Source organism: Ursus americanus, chromosome 7, assembly GCF_024610735.1.
Source record: "Ursus americanus isolate L20-20 chromosome 7, mUrsAme1.1.p, whole genome shotgun sequence".
Lineage (NCBI taxonomy): Eukaryota > Metazoa > Chordata > Mammalia > Carnivora > Ursidae > Ursus > Ursus americanus.
In genome coordinates, this window is record NC_142133.1 from 43,368,779 (window position 1) to 43,387,033 (window position 18,255).

An 18,255-nucleotide genomic window follows, 5' to 3' on the forward strand; every position below is an offset into this window, starting at 1 on the left:
TACCCCCATCCCCATATGCGTGCCTGGCTCCTAGTAGCTGCTTAACAAGTACGGAATGACTGAATGAATTCACAGACTATTTTTTTGTGTATGGAAGTAAATAAGTGAAATTCCAATCCAGAGAACTGGAGACAGATTTAAAGAGTTGATCTCAAACGATTTGACACAGCTGGAGGCTGGCAGGCAGGCCTGCTTTAGGAATGGGGGTCGAGGCTATTTTGAACAAGCTCTGTAAGACCAAGATTTTAAGAGTTTTAAGTGACAAGCTCTGAAAATAATATCTAAATCCACTAATGAAGGAAGAAGCTTTAATCTCTTTTCTAGCTCTTTGACTCTTTTTTTTAGCAATTTATTTTTATTTTGTTATAATAATTTTTTATTATGTCAGTCCCCATACAGTACATCCCTAGTTTATGATGTAAAGTTCCATGATTCATTACTTGTGTATAACACCCAGTGCACCATGCAATACGTGCCCTCCTTACTACCCATCCCATTCCCTCAACCCCCTCCCCTCTGAAGCCCTCAGTTTGTTTCCCAAAGTCCATAGTCTCTCATGGTTCTTTCCCCCTTCTGTTTACCCCCCCTTTCTTCTTCCCTTTCTTCTCCTAATGTTCTTCCTACTTCTTATGTTCCATGAATGAGTGAAACCATATGATAATTGTCTTTCTCTGCTTGACTTATTTCACTTAGCATTATCTCCTCCAGTGCCGTCCATGTTGCAGCAAATGTTGAGAACTTGTTCTTTTTGATGGCTGAGTAATATTCCATTGTATATATGGACCACAACTTCTTAATCCAGTCATCTGTTGAAGGGCATCTCGGTTCCTCCCATGATTTAGCTATTGTGGATAATGCTACTATGAACATTGGGGTGCATATTGCCCTTCTCTTCACTACGTCTGTATCTTTGGGGTAAATACCCAGTAGTGCAATGGCTGGATCATAGGGTAGCTCAATTTTTAACTAGTTAAGGGACCTCCACACTGTTTTCCAAGGTGGCTGTACTGACTTGCATTCCCACTAACAATGTAAGAGGGATCCCCTTTCTCCACATCCTCTCCAACATTTGTTGTTTCCTGCCTTGTCCATTTTTGCCATTCTAATTGGTGTAAGGTGGTATCTCAGTGTGGTTTTGATTTGAATTTCCCTGATGGCTAATGATTTTGAACATTTTTTCAAGTGTCTGTTAGCCATTTGTATGTCTTCATTGGAAAAGTGTCTGTTCATATCTTCTGACCATTTTTTGATTTGATTATTTGTTTCTCGTGTTTCGAGTTTGAAAAGTTCTTTGTAGATCTTGGATACCAGTCTTTTATCTGTAGTGTCATTTCCAAATATCTTCTCCCATTCTGTGGGCTGCCTCTTAGTTTTTTTGACTGTTTCTTTGGCTGTGCAGAAGCTTTTTATCTTGATGAAGTCCCACAAGAAACAACAATTGTTGGAGAGGATGTGGAGAAAGGGGATCCCTCCTACATTGTTGGTGGGAATGCAAGTTGGTACAGCTACTCTGGAAAACAGTGTGGAGGTCCCTTAAAAAGTTAAAAATTGAGCTACCCTATGATCCAGCCATTGTGCTATTGGGTGTTTACCCCAAAGATACAGACGTAGTGAAGAGAAGGGCCATATGCACCCCAATGTTTATAGCAGCAATGTCCACAATAGCTAAATCGTGGAAGGAGCTGAGATGCCCTTCAATAGATGACTGGATTAAGAAGTTGTGGTCCATATATACAATGGAATATTACTCAGCTATCAGAAAGAATGAGTTCTCAACATTTGCTACAACATGGACGGCACTGGAGGAAATAATGCTAAGTGAAATAAGTCAAGCAGAGAAAGACAACTATCATATGATTTCTCTCATCTATGGAACATAAGAACTAGGATGATCGGTAGGGGAAGAAAGGGATAAAGAAAGGGGGGGGTAATCAGAAGGGGGAATGAAACATGAGAGACTGTGGACTCTGAGAAACAAACTGAGGGCCTCAGAGGGGAGGGGGGGTGGGGGAATGGGATAGACCGGTGATGGGTAGTAAGGAGGGCACGTATTGCATGGTGCACTGGGTGTTATACACAACTAATGAATCATCAAGCCTTACATCGGAAACCAGGGATGTACTGTATGGTGACTAACATAATATAATAAAAAATCATTTAAAAAAAAAAGTTCTTGTTTCTTTGTTGATTTTCTGCTTAGGTGATCTGTCTATTGCTGATAGTGGAGTGTTGAGGTCCCCTACTATTAACGTATTTTAATCTATATGTCTCTTTATTCTGGTTAAGAGTTGGCTTGTGTATCTTGCTGCTTCCCTGTTGGGGGCATAGATATTTATAATTGTCATATCCACTTGTTGGATACATCCTTTCAGAATAATATAGTGTCCTTCTGTATCTCTAACTACAGTTGTTAGTTTAAAATCTAATCAGTCTGATAAGAGACTTTCTACCCCAGCTTTCTTTTGAGGTCCATTGGCATGAAAAATGATTTTCCATCCCTTCACTTTCAGTCTGGATGTATCTTTAGGTTCAAGATGAGTCTCTTGTAGACAGCAAATGGATGGGTCATGTCTTTTTATCCAATCTGCAATCCTGTGATGTTTTGTGGGAGTATTTAGGCCATTCACATTGAGAGTGATTATTGAGAGATATGATTTTAATGATGTCATGTTGCCTGTAAAATCTTTGTATAGATTGTAAATTTCTGTTCTGTATCACTCTTGGGGCCTTTTTACTTTTATAGAACCCCCCCTTAATATCTCCTGTAGGGCTGGTTTTGTGGTTATGAATTTGGTCAGTTTCTGCCAATCCTGGAAGGTCCTTATCTTTCCATCAATTCTGAATGACAGCCTTCTTGGATAAAGGATCCTTGGCTGCATGTTTTTCTTGGATAGAGCCTTAAAAATATCCTGCCAACCCTTCCTCTCATTCCAGGTCTGACGTTATTCTGATATTTTTGCCTCTGTGAGAAATTTCTTTGCCCTGGCCACTTTCAATACTGTATCCTTGGATCTAATATTTGCGAATTGCAGTAAGACATGATGTGGTTGACCTTGGGAGGGGTCCTCTCTGCCTCTTGGACATGAATGCTTGTTTCCTTTGCTAGATTAGGGAAGTTTTCAGCTACAATTTGTTCAAATATCTCTTCTAGACCTCTCTCTTTCTCCACCCCCTCGGGGATGCCGATGATTCTGACATTGGAACGTTTCATTGAGTCAGTAATCTCCCGTAATCTACATTCTTGAGATTGGATTTTTTTGAGCCAAGTTTCTGTTTCAATGTTGTCTTCTACCATCCCATCCTTCAATTCACTAATTTGTTCTTCTGCCTCATTCACCCTGGCCGTCAGAGCATCTAGTTTTGACTGCATTCGATTCATAGCATTTTTAATTTCTCCCAGATTCACTCTCATTTCCGCCTTTAGAGATTCTATATTCTCGTTAATATTTCGTTAATATTTTTTTCAAGTCTACACATCATCTTGACCATTGTTACTCTGAACTCCATTTCTGATAATTTGGTTATATCCATATCCATCAGTTCTGTGGCAGAGGCCACAGACTCATTATTTTTTCATTGCTGGGGGGTATTTCTCCTCTGGTCATTCTGATGAGGAGAGGTTGCAGGGTTGCCCAGAGCCCAAATTATTGACCAAGATCCAGGCAGTGTGCACTTGTTTTATAGGGACCTTAGGGATGTAAGCTTCTTGATTTTTTAGCCTGCCTTCTGGGGGAGGGGCCTGCCTCACTGATATTCAGGCAAAGCTGTTTGGGTAGAGTCTCCCTGTCCCCTGGGAGGGGGGATGGGGATGGGCACAATGTGAGCTGATATTTCCGGGCTTTTGTTCTCTAGCGGCTTTCCCTGGAGGTTTTCTGTGGCTCTTCTGAGAGTCAGAGCAGCAGTGGCCTAATCCTAGCCTCTGTCTCAGAACAGAGAGATCGCAGTCCGCTCTCCACTGAGCTCTCTTGGCCTCTTTAACTCTGTTTCTGTTGGTGCTGCTAAAAACCCTGCAGCGTCCCGGGTTGTGCACCGTACAGCCGTACAGCCGGTGTCCCAGCCCTCACTTCCAGGGCCCGCATGTCTCTGTCCTTTGTGTTTCTAACACTGCCAGCAGCCCCCGGTTCCCGTGCACTCCCGAGCTCTCTGTTTCAGTGTGGTTCACGTGCTCCGGAGTGCTGGTTTTCAGTCAGGTCGCGCGCATGCTCCCGAGCTCTCGGTTTCAGTCTAGTTCTGGTGTGCACTCTGGAGCTCTGGTTTTCAGTCTGGTTGCCTGCGTTCCTGGGCTCCCGGTCTCAGTCCACTCTCTCGCAGGTGCCGGTCCGGGAGTCCGGCCGCTCCCCAGTGCAGGTGGCTACTGCTTCCTGGCGCCTGAGCGTGGCGGCTCCCTCCCCCCTTCCGTTTATCTTCTGATATCTGTGCGCGGTTTCATGGCTCCCCGCTTCGTACCTCAATACTTAGCGCTGGAGATGTTCATTTGTAGAGATCCAAATGTATCTTCCTGCGTCTCAGGCTGATTCCGTGGGTTTTCAGGATGGTCTGGTACATATCCAGCTCGACTCAGGGGACCAGCTGAAAAAGGGGACCCCCTACTCCTCCTCCATCTTTTCCCTCCTGTGTTTGAGTCTTTTCAGCTATACCCAAGCACAAGCTACCAATATTAAGGACAGGAGTATGTGGTTGAGCAAAGTGTTCTCCCTTTGGTGTTCCTAAGCCCAGCCTACTGTGGGAGGAGATCAGCTGGCTGCCATGTCCAGGATTGCCCGGGAGTTTACAATGAGGCAATCTATGGCAGCTGCCCCTCAGGGCTCCCTTTATCAGCTCATTGAAAACAACTTCCCAATCCGGGACACTGAGGCTCCCATGCTCCACCCCCTCCCCCACCCCCCCATAACTCTTCCCTGGGAGTACCACGCTCCTCAGAGCCCTTACCAGCAGCTGCTGTGTTGTCTTCACTGCATTGCTTCCCCTCTTCCCGAGTGCCCGGTCTGCAGACATTCCCGGAGTAAGATGAAGCCTTTCCTCTTTGAACTTACTTGGGAAAATATTTTTCCCTTAGCTAAACTCTATGCATCAGGTCAGTATCTCTGTTTAAGGAGCTCCTAATTTTTGCCAGGTACTTTATTTGTTGTTTTGTATTTCTTTTTCTTTTCTTTACTTCATATCCAGTATGCCTGATTTGTTTCAGAAAAGAGAGGAAGTCTTTGGCTTCCATTTCTATAATATACTTTAGTCAAGTTCTCGTTTTTTGTGTTGGTAGTGGTGTTTTATATATTTAGAACTTATTGCAGATACCTTTAGAATTCATTAGTGTGAGAGGTTTTATTTTCAACTTTTTGTATCTTATTTAAATGATCTCTTGGTAACATATGGGTCTGTTTTTAAAAGTTCCATCTGAGAGTCGGTATCCTAATTAGAGCATTTAGCCCATTTAGATTTATTTTGTAATTGGACTTAGTTGGCCATCTTCATATTTTCCATTTTTATAGCGTATCTCCTATAATTCTTAAAACAACCTTGTGTAAGATGTAGACATTACCTTCATTTTATTAATGAAGACAGTGAGGGTCCAAAAGGTTAAGTGGCTTACCGGGATCACAAGGCAGACAAATGACCTCGCTGGGGTTCAAACACAGAGCAGCCTGACCTGCAGCTCCTCACATACTGACTTATTTCTGACACTGGGGTGCACAAGGAGGTAGAGAAAGTTTTTGGAAAAAGTGTCCCAGGCTCTTCTGTATAAGAACTGCCTTTTAAGGTGTTTGCTTGGCTTCCAGGGAGTCCACTTCTTTTAACCCAGACACCCAGAAAGGAAATATTCTTGGCTCTGTTCAAAAATAAAAATTTGATTTTTATATTCATTTTGACTTCTCAAAAGTGCCTGGCTACTCCCTTTCTCCTTTTTTTTTCTCCTTTCATGTCCCTTCAATCCCTCCATTTGTCTCCCCCCCAACACCCCCCGCAACTTTAGTCCCCATTTCTTCGATTTTTTGGGGACCTTGGACTGATTCTGAACCATGTTTCTATGTGAGAACTTTCCACTAAGTGACCTCTCTGAGCCTTCTTAAAGCTCTAAGTAGGCTAAGTCTACCTTTATACAGATAGACCCCATCATTGGTGTTTCTTTTTGAAAAAACTTGATTGAATTAGAAACCTAAATTCAAAACAGTATCTGGATTCTTCAGAGAAAACCAATGACAAAATGTTAGGTGTAACACAACAAGATAATTACTCCAAATTGGTCTGATTAATAATCGGTAAGAAGGCTGTTTTATATATATATTAGAAAACAAATCCAAGATTTAGCTCCCTCCGAGATAATTATTTTGCTCTTCCCTGGAACCAGTTTTTATGTCCTCAGGAAAGATTTACAGCTCAAATAAGCAGCAGGAATAAATTAACTGCCAAGAGCTGTCCTTTCAGTGATGCTGTTGATGGCCATGTTAAGATAATTATAAATTTATTAGAAAGTGAGACATCATTGATTTGTTGTTTTAAAGGTTTGAGGTATGAGATTCTAATTAAACTATGAAAATGCTTTATGTGGCCCATTCCATATCATAAAACATAACTTGATTCGAGTCTTAAAAAAAAAAAAAACACCTTAAAACAGTTCTTTTTTTCAATGATACTTGTTGCTTTCCCTTGAACATTATTAGAGGCTGGCTAGGAATTGGAAAAGACCAACATTGAGAATTTAAATTATCATTTTATATTTTTATAATTAGGAAGAAGAGATTGAGAATTTCCATAGAAGATGTGAATGGAAACTTAATTTTATGAGGAGTCTGGATTATGACCATTCTAAATAATTACCCTTGCTTGCAACAACTCTTTCCTTAATAGAATGGGTTAGCTTATTTAGTAAATTGAATGACATTATCATATCTATGGAGTAAAAGGTTTGATGATACCTATTATCACTGGTTTATATACACTATTCTCTTCCTCCACTCGGTGAAATTTGATAAGGATATTGAATTAGTGATTGTGTCAAGCTTAAACAAAGGTGTATCTCCACAGCCCAGCACTGCGTTCATCTCTGGCTTTTTCTAGCCATTTCAGTGGTCCTCCGTATTTCTGCATTGTCCAAGTGAACTCCCCATATGTTGTCTTTTGATTTGCTTCAGACTACAAGAGCTAATCAGAATTCTGCAGTAGGCCCTGCATTTTCTGCATTTCACATTTCTGAGCTGCCTGTTCTTTTTCTATTCTATCAATAGCCTGTACTAGTGAAGGCCCCTCTACTAGGCTCCCTTTTTATACGGAAGAAATTTGATTTTGCAAACACATATCTGTCTTGTGCTTTATTCACTCAGCATTTTATTCCTGGTTATTTCCTCTGATAAAAATGTTCCTACAATGATGCGATGTAACTGACAATGATGTAGTGGGTTACTTCATAATAATTTTAATCGAGGCCACAGATGTTATAGTCTTGAGGTGTGACCAGTTGTGGAAATCTTCACACCATACTAAAGTTAAAATCATTCTGGAGAGGAGACTTCAGTATCTTTCAAATCTTCAGATCATTTATAAAGGAGTTCTTAGTGAAATTCATAATTCAAGTCCAGGGTCACCCTGCAAAAATTCCGTGACGCAGGTGGCAGCAATTTGGAATCAGGGCACATCATTAGGAAGGTGTTTGATGTCCTTCTGCCCACCCCCATTCTACCCCAGCTGATGCCACCTTCAGCTGCAATAGAACTTCAAATGTGCTTGCTTGTCCAGACTCAATAGCTCCTCTTTCTAGTGGTTGGCAAGGTGTAAACTCAGCTTACAATGATTACAGTCCGTTTAGTTCCGGCTTTAGAGGTGTTGATAAGCGTGGTTGCAGATTCAAGTGTGCTCAAACTTCCAGGAGTTCCTTCAGTTTTTGTTAATGCACTTCTCCTCTGAAAATTTCTAGAATTCATTTTCAAATTCCATATTTTCTTCTTAGATCTATTTTCCTGTATGTTTCTACTTGAAGTTGGAAGTCTGTATTCCTTTTTTTTTTTTTTTAAGGTTTTTTTTATTTGTGAGAGAGCGCCAGAGCACAAGCAGGGGGAGCAGCAGGTAGAGGGAGAAGCAGACTCCCCACTGAGCAAGGAGCCTTACATGGGGCTCCATCCCAGGACCCTGAGATCATGACCTGCGCCGAAAGCAGACACTTAACTGAGCCCCTAGGTATCCCTGATGTCTGTATTTATCAGAATCATAACCCAGTAAAATACAGTCAGTATAGTTCTAATGCTCCGAGAGTTCTGCAGTTATCTCTCAGATACAAAATATTCTGTGTACTGTGAACAAATATTCTGATTATAAATGTGTTTTAGGAGTATTTTTTTTTTATATTTGGTTAATTGTTTTTGTTTTGTGTTTTTTTTTTACAAATTGCCATTGCTAACATGTTTAATATGTCCATTCTATCCATTTATGAATGTTGTTTCTTATTACCTCAGGTTGAAGAGGCCTTGGAAGCTGTGAAAAATGCCACAAATGAGCAAGATCTTGCAAATCGCTTTAAAGAGTTTGGGAAAGAAATGGTGAAACTTAACTACGTAGCAGCAAGAAGACAACAGGTGGGAGAAGTTCTGGAAATGCTAGGGGAGAAATTGTGCGTTTAAGTAACCTTCCAGCTTGATAGGCCTGAACAACAGATCAGCCTCATCTGCTGGTGATCAAAGTAACAAATGCCGTCAAAACCTGTGATCAACAAAGGCTGCCTCCTACGTGGGCAGTTTTCATACCACTGTGGGCCCCAGGGTACTCTCTGGCCCCTGTCTACCTAGAGTAGGTCACAGGCCTCCTGCTTGACTGGTGGGAACTATTCTAACCTTTTTTTCCACTGTAGGGAAAGCTCCCAGTTAAAATATCAAACTTTGGTGTGGTGCTGTGGATGCTGTCTGGACACCACCCCTTTACTTGCCCTCACTTTTTATTTCCTAGCCCTAAAGACACCACCATGCATATGCAGAGCCAAAATGTGCAGCGTGTTGAGTGAAACCTTTATGAAAGACAGGAAGATGATGCAAAGATGGTCAAGGAAAGGCAGAGAGATAAAGGGGTAGAGTATGGGATAACACAGATGAGGGGGTCACTTTGATGAAGGTGGCTCACAGGGGATCTTGTGTCTTCCTTTGTCTAGAGACAGCACCCCCAATTTTAGCCAGGTCTACTCATTAAGTACTGTTAGAATTTTGTTCTCCAGGGGTTTCCCTAGAACAACCTCTCTAAATGTGGAGGGGGTCTGTTAAAATCCTTTCCACCTATCCTCTTGACTGTTCCTAGAATTCAACATTTGGGGCGATTCCTAGTGTCTTAAGATTGTCTATGACCAACAAAGAAGTTCATTCAACAGACATGTGTGGAGTGTTCATCTGTGCCACGCTGAAGAAACGCTGGTACTATAAACTTGGTCAAGATCTAGTTTCTTCCCCTAAAATGTTTACAGTATTCTTTGTGTGAGAGGCACACACATGTGATTTTAGATCACATGATGATATTTAAATATTTTGTAATTAGCAAAATTCAACTGGGATTTTGTGTAATCGTCCAAAATGTAAGATGGGTAGGAGTGAAGTTACTCTGAAGAACAAATGTGAGACCGAAAAGCTACCTAGTTTATTTAAACAACTGAAAAGAAAAAGAAAAGAAAGAAAAAAAGACATTGAATCTTGATCCTAGTGAGCCAAAGGGGGCAGTTGATAAGAAATGTAGGGGCCAGGGCATTCAGAGTCTTGGAACATTTTTGGATTTTATTGTAAGTGGGTGGGGAGTATTTGAATAGTTCAGAATTTGGTATCAGGGTCTCAAATTTACGTTTTAGTATTTTTGACATGTTGAACAAAAGGGAGTGGAGTGGGAGGGACAAGCTCTTCTTGCGAGGGGCTGATGTCTAGGTGAGATATGGTCTTGATGAGTTGGTAGTGGTAGAAATAGAGAAGATTACAAAGAATCAAAGTTTATTTTGAAAAATAGAGCTCTGAAGACCTGATGTTAAATTGGATGTGTCAGGTTAGGGAGTGACAACAACCAGTTGAGTTCTAAGGTTCTGGTTTGAGCAAATGGGTAGATAGTGGTAAGTTTATAGAGATGGAGAAGACTGAGTCAGTTGGGTATAGAAACTAAGATTTCATATTTAGATACATTGATTTTTGAGTTGCTTGTGAGCTCTTCATGTAAAAATGTCAAATAGAAGAGTGATGTGGATTGCAGATGAAAACACCAGTCATTGGTATATATAGTTGGATATAAAAATCGATAGGAGTATAGGAGATATTTATGAGAATACTCATACATATCATTTATTTCATTAATATCTTGTTTTTAACTAACTGCCAGACTCTTCCAAGAAAATTTAGAAAAAAAGTAGAATGGGAAGAAGGAAAAACACACATAACACCTTACCATCCAAGAAAAAAATGGTGCAATTTTGGTAAATTGCCTTTCAGTTATTTTTCTTCATATTTTAACATATTTATAATCCTACTTTGCATACAAGTATGCATATTGTGCTCTGCTTTTTCATTTATCTTGTAACTATTATCCATGTTGCTTGTTGACAACTAATTATAATATCCACATAGTCTATCAAATGCTTTAGTCATTTACTTACCCAATTGGTAATTCAACATTTAGATTGTTTGCAGGGTTTTTAAAATGTAATTAAAGAATGTTTCCTCAAATATTTTTATGGAGAGAATCCCTCCTCCATCTCTCATTTCCACATTTAGATTTTTCTTTTATTAATATAAAGTAATACACAATTTCTGGACCATGTTCCAAAAGTTAAAAAGGCCCTTCATGACTAGTCAGGAGAAACCTTCTCCTTTCAATGCCTAGATTATTGCCTGGCATAGAGAATATACTCGGTGTTGGTTACCTATTTGTGTTCATGTTGAGGGCTAAAAATAACCCCATATTAGAAATCCTGTTTGTGGGCATAAATTTATCAGTACATAAGCAAAAGAGGATAAATGGTTCAGTTAATTATCACTTACTGTCAATTTGTCTTGGCAGTCCTAGATAAAATATGTGCTTGTCTCAGAATTATTTTGACCAATAAAAGAGAAGATGTCATTGTTACCAAGTCATTTATATATGACATACCAAATGAACAAATAGAAATTGAACCCAAGTGGTTCAAGTAACCTTTAATGATGTTTTGAAGCTGGAAAAAAAAAAAAAAAATCTCTCTGAGATCCTCAGCTGTCAACCCTAAAAGCAGCACTGCTTTTACCATTTCTGTAAATGATGTGAACATTTTCTTAACAATACTCTTTAAAGCTGAAGATCAAGACACTCCCCAGTGGTGGTATTTTGACAGCCCAAACTAGGAAGGCAAATCATCTTTGATCTATTTTTATTCCCTAAACACAATGATTGAGCTGCCATTAAAGGTAGCTTCAAAAAAAAAAAAAACAAAAAAAAAAACCTATTCCAGAAATGCAGTGGCAGTGATGGACTGAGCAAAAATCAGAAGAGGCTGATTGCCCATGTCTGTAATTGTAATTAAATGTGGAGGCAACCGTTATCAGAAGACTGAAGTTTGGGGTTTCCACCTGCTGCTAATGAACTCTGATCCATGCAAGCTACTGACTGTCAGTAGCTTGGTTTTTACATTTTTCCCAGCAATATTTGAGTGCCTCTTATGGGCCAAACACTGCTAATGAGTAAAGAGCCACTAAACAAATAGACAAGGCTTTATGCTCTCACTAGACAAAACACATGAGGGAAACACATTGAAGTAAATAAAGTTTAATAAGTGTTGATAGGCAGGGATGGGGCTTGTGGGAGCAGATAGAAGGGGGCATAGCTTAGAGAGCAGGATGGAGTATGTTCCAGAAGGATCGGCCATGTCGGGTGAAAGGGTGGATGGAGGAGGAGTGCTCAGGTATGTCATACAGAAAGAACATTACGTGCAAAGTCCTGGCAGCTAGAGTGAGCACAAGGGAGAATAGATGGTTTCTAAAATTCAGTTTATAACATTGAGTTTGTGACTCCAAGTTCTAGAACAAATGCTTCTGTGGCAAACTTCGTGGATGTGCCACATTTCCTGTTTCGTGTACACAGGAGTTGAAGGACCCTCACTGTCGGGATGAGATGGCAGCTGCCCGAGGGGCTCTGAAGAAGAACGCCACAATGCTGTACACGGCCTCCCAAGCGTTTCTCCGCCACCCGGATGTTGCTGCCACAAGAGCCAACCGAGACTATGTGTTTAAACAAGTCCAGGAGGCCATTGCTGGCATCTCCAATGCTGCTCAAGCTACCTCGCCCACCGATGAAGCCAAAGGCCACACAGGCATCGGCGAGCTGGCGGCAGCTCTGAATGAGTTTGATGTAAGTATCTCAGTGATGCACACAGAGGGGTATACACTTCCACTGAGAGAAGTGATCGGGGGACGAAGAGCCGCATAGTATGCCTGGATTTACCCCTCTTGGAGGCTTGTGATAGTAAGGTAAACCACACACTGTGTGCGTTGTTAAGAATCCAGCATAGTGGCAGAGCCCAGGTTTCCTCTATCTAAAGGATCTAATAATGATGTTTAAGAGGACCTGATCTAATGCAAGCAGAAACCCTGTAAACTGTTAGTTTCCTATCCTACTGGCTATTTTAGGGACAGTTCATTTGGGTGATTCTTTATTTTTAAAGGGGCAAATGTCATAGGCAGTATAGGTATTTATTGCCTCTGTGTCATGCCCAGGTGGAGAACTGCCTTCCATGTCTTCATTTTAAATCAGTGACAAACTCTGTTACCCTTGGGCCCCACAAGGGATCCTTGTCTTCCTTGAATCGTCTCCTCTGGGTAGCACCTGTGTCGTACCCATGAATGACCCATCTTCTGCACCTGCTATTTCTGGGGGTGTGTCCCAATGAGGGAAGCAATGGGAGGATGGCATCAAAGTGAATGAGAGGGTTGCATGTAATCAAGGCCCCCAGGATGACAGCCCTCACTTCCCTTGGGTCAGGATATGGGCGCAACTAGGGGAAACTGGAATTCATCGGAGTTCATCCTGTGTTCAGTGTGAGAGCCTGCATGTGTTGGAGAGCTACCAAGATTTAAAATTATCTGTATCTGTTTTCAAGGGTTCTATTTTCCTGTAGGGAGATGGGAGAAGTAGAATGTATTAAAAACCTTTTAAGTGATAAAACACAGTATTATAGGAATTCATAAAAGAAAAATAGGTTACTTAACAGCTGTGGAGAAAGATGATGAGCTTGCTTTTGGATCTGTTGACATGAATTTTTGGCAGGGAATGACCGGCTGGGAAAGAGGATTAGGAACAAAGCAGTGATTGCTAAAGACATTAAGCTGTGAGATACAATGGAGGAATAATTATAACACTTCAGATAGCCGTTTGCAGTTTTCACAGGGGTCTCTCCTCTTTTATTTTTTTGTTAGTCAAAATATCCATAGCTTAGACTATATACTGTTTCCTAGTTTTTTTTTTTTCTTGTAAGGATTAAATATACCACAGAAATTGGGGTTTCATACATAATTCACAAAGTTTCAGGAGGCAACTGAAAACCTTACTGAACTCTGTTAGTTCCAATGGATTATCAGTCTAAAATACACATAACAGAAGTCAATAGATTTCCCAGGTGCAAAGGTGTAGAATAATGGAAAAACAGATCCTGTTGACAAACATAAACAATAATTTGTTGACTTTATTTTATTCTTTATTTTCTTATAAATGATAGAAATAATCATGATACAGATGTGGAGGACCAAAAGAAATTAAAAAATCACTGAGCACTACTTTTTGTACTTTTGGTTTTTAGTTTGTTTTGTGCTTAGGTTGTACAACAAAGTTGGACTTTTTGGTAAATGAGGTCATGATCCTGGATAGGAAAACTATTGACTGTTAATTTTTACTAAGTTCAGACAATTCAGATAAAAATTTTGAGTTCCTTTGCAACTTGACAGAGTGATGATAAAAGTTTCTTTCTGGAATAAGAGTGAAGAAGCTCACATTTTAAAGAAATGAAAATGAGCAGGTGATGTACTCAGATATTAAAACATTATAACGCTACATTAATTTTAAAAGTGTGCATTAGACCACAAAATGCCTAATCAGTTAAACAGAATAGAAAATTGCAAAACAGTCTCAAATACAGAATTACTTTATGAAATGGTACTTTTAAAAATTCATTAATAGGTGGATTATTTAGTCAGATTTTGACACAACTGCATTTTTATAATCCTATTTTATAATCAAAAGTAAATAAAACCTGTAAGGACCTAGTAGTAGAGTAGAAGCATAGCATACAGAGAACTCCCGTGAAAGATAGTCAGACCCTGCAGCTGCTGCCACCTTCTGCCGGAGTGTGATAGCTTCCCTATCTCTTCGTATCCAGAACCTTTTCATTGAAAGGAGCTTTTGCTCAAAATGAATTTAACAATTGAGGCATCATTGTAGTAATACAAAAGGCTTTGGACTCCTAAAACTTGAGGGCATGTGGGGAAAATCTATTAACAAAGTATGTTGACATATATGAAACTTTCAACTGGTATTTTTGTTTTTGTTTTTTTTTTTTTTTTTAACTGTAGCAATGTGCTGGACCAATATGTCTTTGGGAAGTTAATACATGAATATAACTTTTTTTATATGGAACCTGGCATATTAACTTCTCACTATACTTTATTAACTTAATCTTTCTTACATTAAGCATATTAACTAATTATATATTAGCTAACAGTATTAAGTAATATTTCATTATTAAATGTATACAGGTTCTCAAGCTATGCAAATTGCATAAAACATTAATGTTTAAAATTTTATTTCTCAGAGGTTGACAAAAATCAACGAGTGGAGCCATGTAAATTGATAATTTATAGATAGTAATTGCATTTGGTGTGATTCCCTAAAAATCTAGTTAACGAAATTTCTGTACTTTCTCGAACATAGTAATGCTAATAAAGTATTACTGAATATGACAAGATACAAGGTAATTAACCAATTGTAGATTTTCTATCACCTGACACCAACAAACCTATATAGTGCTTAATGATACCTGAAATTCTCTCACTAAAAAATAATGTTCTTCTCTTTGTAACAGAATTATACATTTCTGTTCTGTGGTTGCATAATGAAAACTTTGGTATTATTATTTTTTTTATTCCCCGGGTATATTGACTTGAAATTGGTTTAGAATTCAGACATCTGTCTTGAATCCTAAGTGCTATTCTCAGATATTAAACAAATCGATACCACACTGGGTGAGAAACTCATTCAGACTTCCTGTGGCTTATTTTTCTGGCAATATCCCTTCCCGATGCTTGGTTTAATGGCTTGTCAATGTGATGGAGATTTTAAAAAGTAAAGTATGTTTGAGATCCTGAAGTGAAAGGAACTGTTGAAGTACACAATTTCGTCGTCCACACGGCTAGCATGCTCTAATGTTGAATTTGAAACACATTTCATATTAGTCATCAGTGTGCCAAACTCAGTTTTATGGGAGGTAGGATGCAGAAGTGTGATGGTTGACTAAGAACAAGGTAAAGATTAGTATTTTTACATTAATTTATCTAAAATTACAGAACTGATTTTTCTATCTGGGTAGTTAGAATTCTGGCTCAAGCATGGTGACCTATTTTCTAGCACTATTCTTCTGCCTACGTGAATAGTTGATGTAGTAATTTATGAAACAAGAGAATGAAGGAAAAAACCCAGTATTTTTAACAACTTGAAACTGTCAAGAGAGTCTCTAATGATAAAACAGCAAAAAGAAAATGATTGCTAATCAATGGAAAAATCAGCCTCCGTTTAAAATGTGGCAGCTTGAGGTGGTTAATTTTATCTGGTGAAACTACCAAGGAATACTAAAAAGAATTTTTAAAAATATAATGACTACTCAGAAGTAAATCCTATTATAATGTCAATTTTGCCTGCCAGAAAACTTAAGAGTAGGAGAGAGGAACATTAAAAATTATTCCTATGGAATTTCTGTTTAAAGAGAACATACACTGTGTCTTGTTTTTTGAACCTTCTTTTGTAGATCAAGATACTTTAGAAAAATGGAAATTGCCACCATTCATGACCCAGTCTTTATAATTGATAACTATTTCCCCTTTACAATTTTGTTTTGAAGATTTTATTTGTGTGGGGGGGGGGGGGGAGAGGGAGGGAAGGAAGGAGAGAGAGAGAGAGAGAGAGAGAGAGAGAGAGAGAGAGATGCAGGGTGAGCAGGAGAGGGAAAAGCAGGCTCCCTACTGAGCAAGGAGCCAGATGCAGGACTCAATCCCAGGACCCTGGGATCATGACCTGAGCTGAAGGCAGACGCTTAAACCTCCCTTTTGTTTTCTCTTAGATAATAAACATTATCTCAGATTCCTCTAACTTTAAGCTTTCTATATGTAACTTCTTTTCCCACTTGCCCCCTGGGCATTTGGTTAATTAGTAATTCTTTTTTTTTTTTTTTGTACATTGTTTCTCTTTCTCCACTTGTTCCATCCCCTCAGCCTGTAGAAAAAGTATTTCTGTTCTACAGCCTAGAAAGAAAATAAGGCATAAGGCTAGTATATTTACCATTTTCTCGTATTTTACTGTTTTCCTTACAGAGTTCTTTAAGAAGATTCCAGTCATTGCTTGCATGTCTTGGCTGCCACTAGCTCTTACCTCTTTGAGCCTTCTCCTCTAATCTCTACTCCTGCCCTCCCCTCCCCCATGCCGCCGTAACACTGTGTCTGAGTCTTTAAGGACCCCTAAATCCTTGTGCCCTTATTTTCTAGTTCTCAACTGCTTCAACTTTGGAATGGGGGCGGGGCAAATCTTAATAGTACTGACCATACTTTTCTTCTTTGTATTACTTGCGAGATTATTTGCAAGATTTAAACATCTGTACTTGAAGAGTAGGACAGTCCGGCCTCAACCACATTGAGCTGAAATGTCACCATGACTTACCAACTGCATAAATTGTCCTTCCTGTTTCTTTTTTTTTTTTTTTTTAAGATTTTATTTATTTATTCGACAGAGATAGAGACAGCCAGCGAGAGAGGGAACACAAGCAGGGGGAGTGGGAGAGGAAGAAGCAGGCTCATAGCGGAAGAGCCTGATGTGGGGCTCGATCCCATAACGCCAGGATCACGCCCTGAGCTCAAGGCAGGCGCTTAACCACTGTGCCACCCAGGCGCCCCTGTCCTTCCTGTTTCTGCCTGATTTTTCATACCCTCCTCCCTGTAGTTGCTTATGTTTTCTTCCTCTCCCACCCCACCCTGCGTCTTTCTCTTTAAATAGATTTCCTTGATCTAATTGTATTTCTTGTACTGATCTAGTATTCAGTGTAGAAGTGTTGGAAGGTGAGTATTAGGCATGCTGGGGCATCTGCAACACAGGCCAACAGGGGTAGTAAGACTTTGCATCCATCTGACAAGGTTAGGGGACCTAGGCCAGCTGCAGCAGGGGGAGATTTGTCCCCTGGACAGCATCTCCACGCTACAGTGACCACTGCCTTAAGGTTATTCCAAGGGTGTGTTTGTCTCAGGTGTACACAGGTATTCTGGAAGCTCTAGTTGGGGAATCTGGTTAAGAAACAGGAGTTCAGGTGGTAACTCATTTCATAGCAAGAGTCCAGCCCATTTCTGGGGCATGGAGGTTTCTGGACACCCAAGAGGAACAACCTGGGCCTAGGGTTTAGGATCCAGGGTTGGAAGAGAGGCCCAGTGGAGAGCTGGAGTGCTTTATAGGTATCTTAGGTATGAAGCCCAAATGCATGACCTCAGATCTATGCTGCAGGCGTCTTAAGAAGTAGAGATTTTCAATTGACACCCTCCTCTAAACACCACTCTTACACCTTTGAATAGTGAGATTAATTCTTAGGTGCTCCTGTTGAAGCTCTCATCCCTTAAGGAGCCACGAGCGAGAATTCTGGCTGGCTCAGGGATTCTTAGGCAAGAAGGAATGCCTGCTTGGAGAAGTACATTTTCACAGAGCATCTAGTTGAGTTCCTTCCCAGTTCTAACCCTCCCTTTTGCTGTGGAAATCAACATAGTTATTTACCAGATCTCTTCTCCTTTTTTGACATTCTGCAGAGTCATTCTGACTGTAGACATCTGGGAGCACCCATATTAGGTTACGGAAAGGGTAAGTTTCCTGTGTATTACATTAGAATGAGGACAGAAAAGAGAGGAGAAAGCCCTGACAGAATACTGTAAACACACCGGTGAGGAAAATGCAAGATGTAACTTATGTCCTAAAGCAATTAGCAAGCAGGAGGCCAAATGCATAAAAATGAAAGCCAGTAAGCAGAACCATATAGCTTCAGGAAAGCAA

At 40.0% G+C, this 18,255-nt stretch overlaps 1 protein-coding gene across 1 annotated transcript in view; it reads left to right on the forward strand.

The window, feature by feature from the left end:
- Positions 1-18,255, forward strand: part of CTNNA2 (catenin alpha 2) — a 1,091,309-nt gene that overhangs the window by 346,679 nt on the left and 726,375 nt on the right. Inside the window, exons 5-6 of the mRNA XM_087863625.1 lie at positions 8,442-8,561; positions 12,055-12,321. Of these exons, the coding sequence (XP_087719751.1) occupies positions 8,442-8,561; positions 12,055-12,321 (387 nt within the window). The remainder of the gene's footprint in view (positions 1-8,441; positions 8,562-12,054; positions 12,322-18,255) is intronic.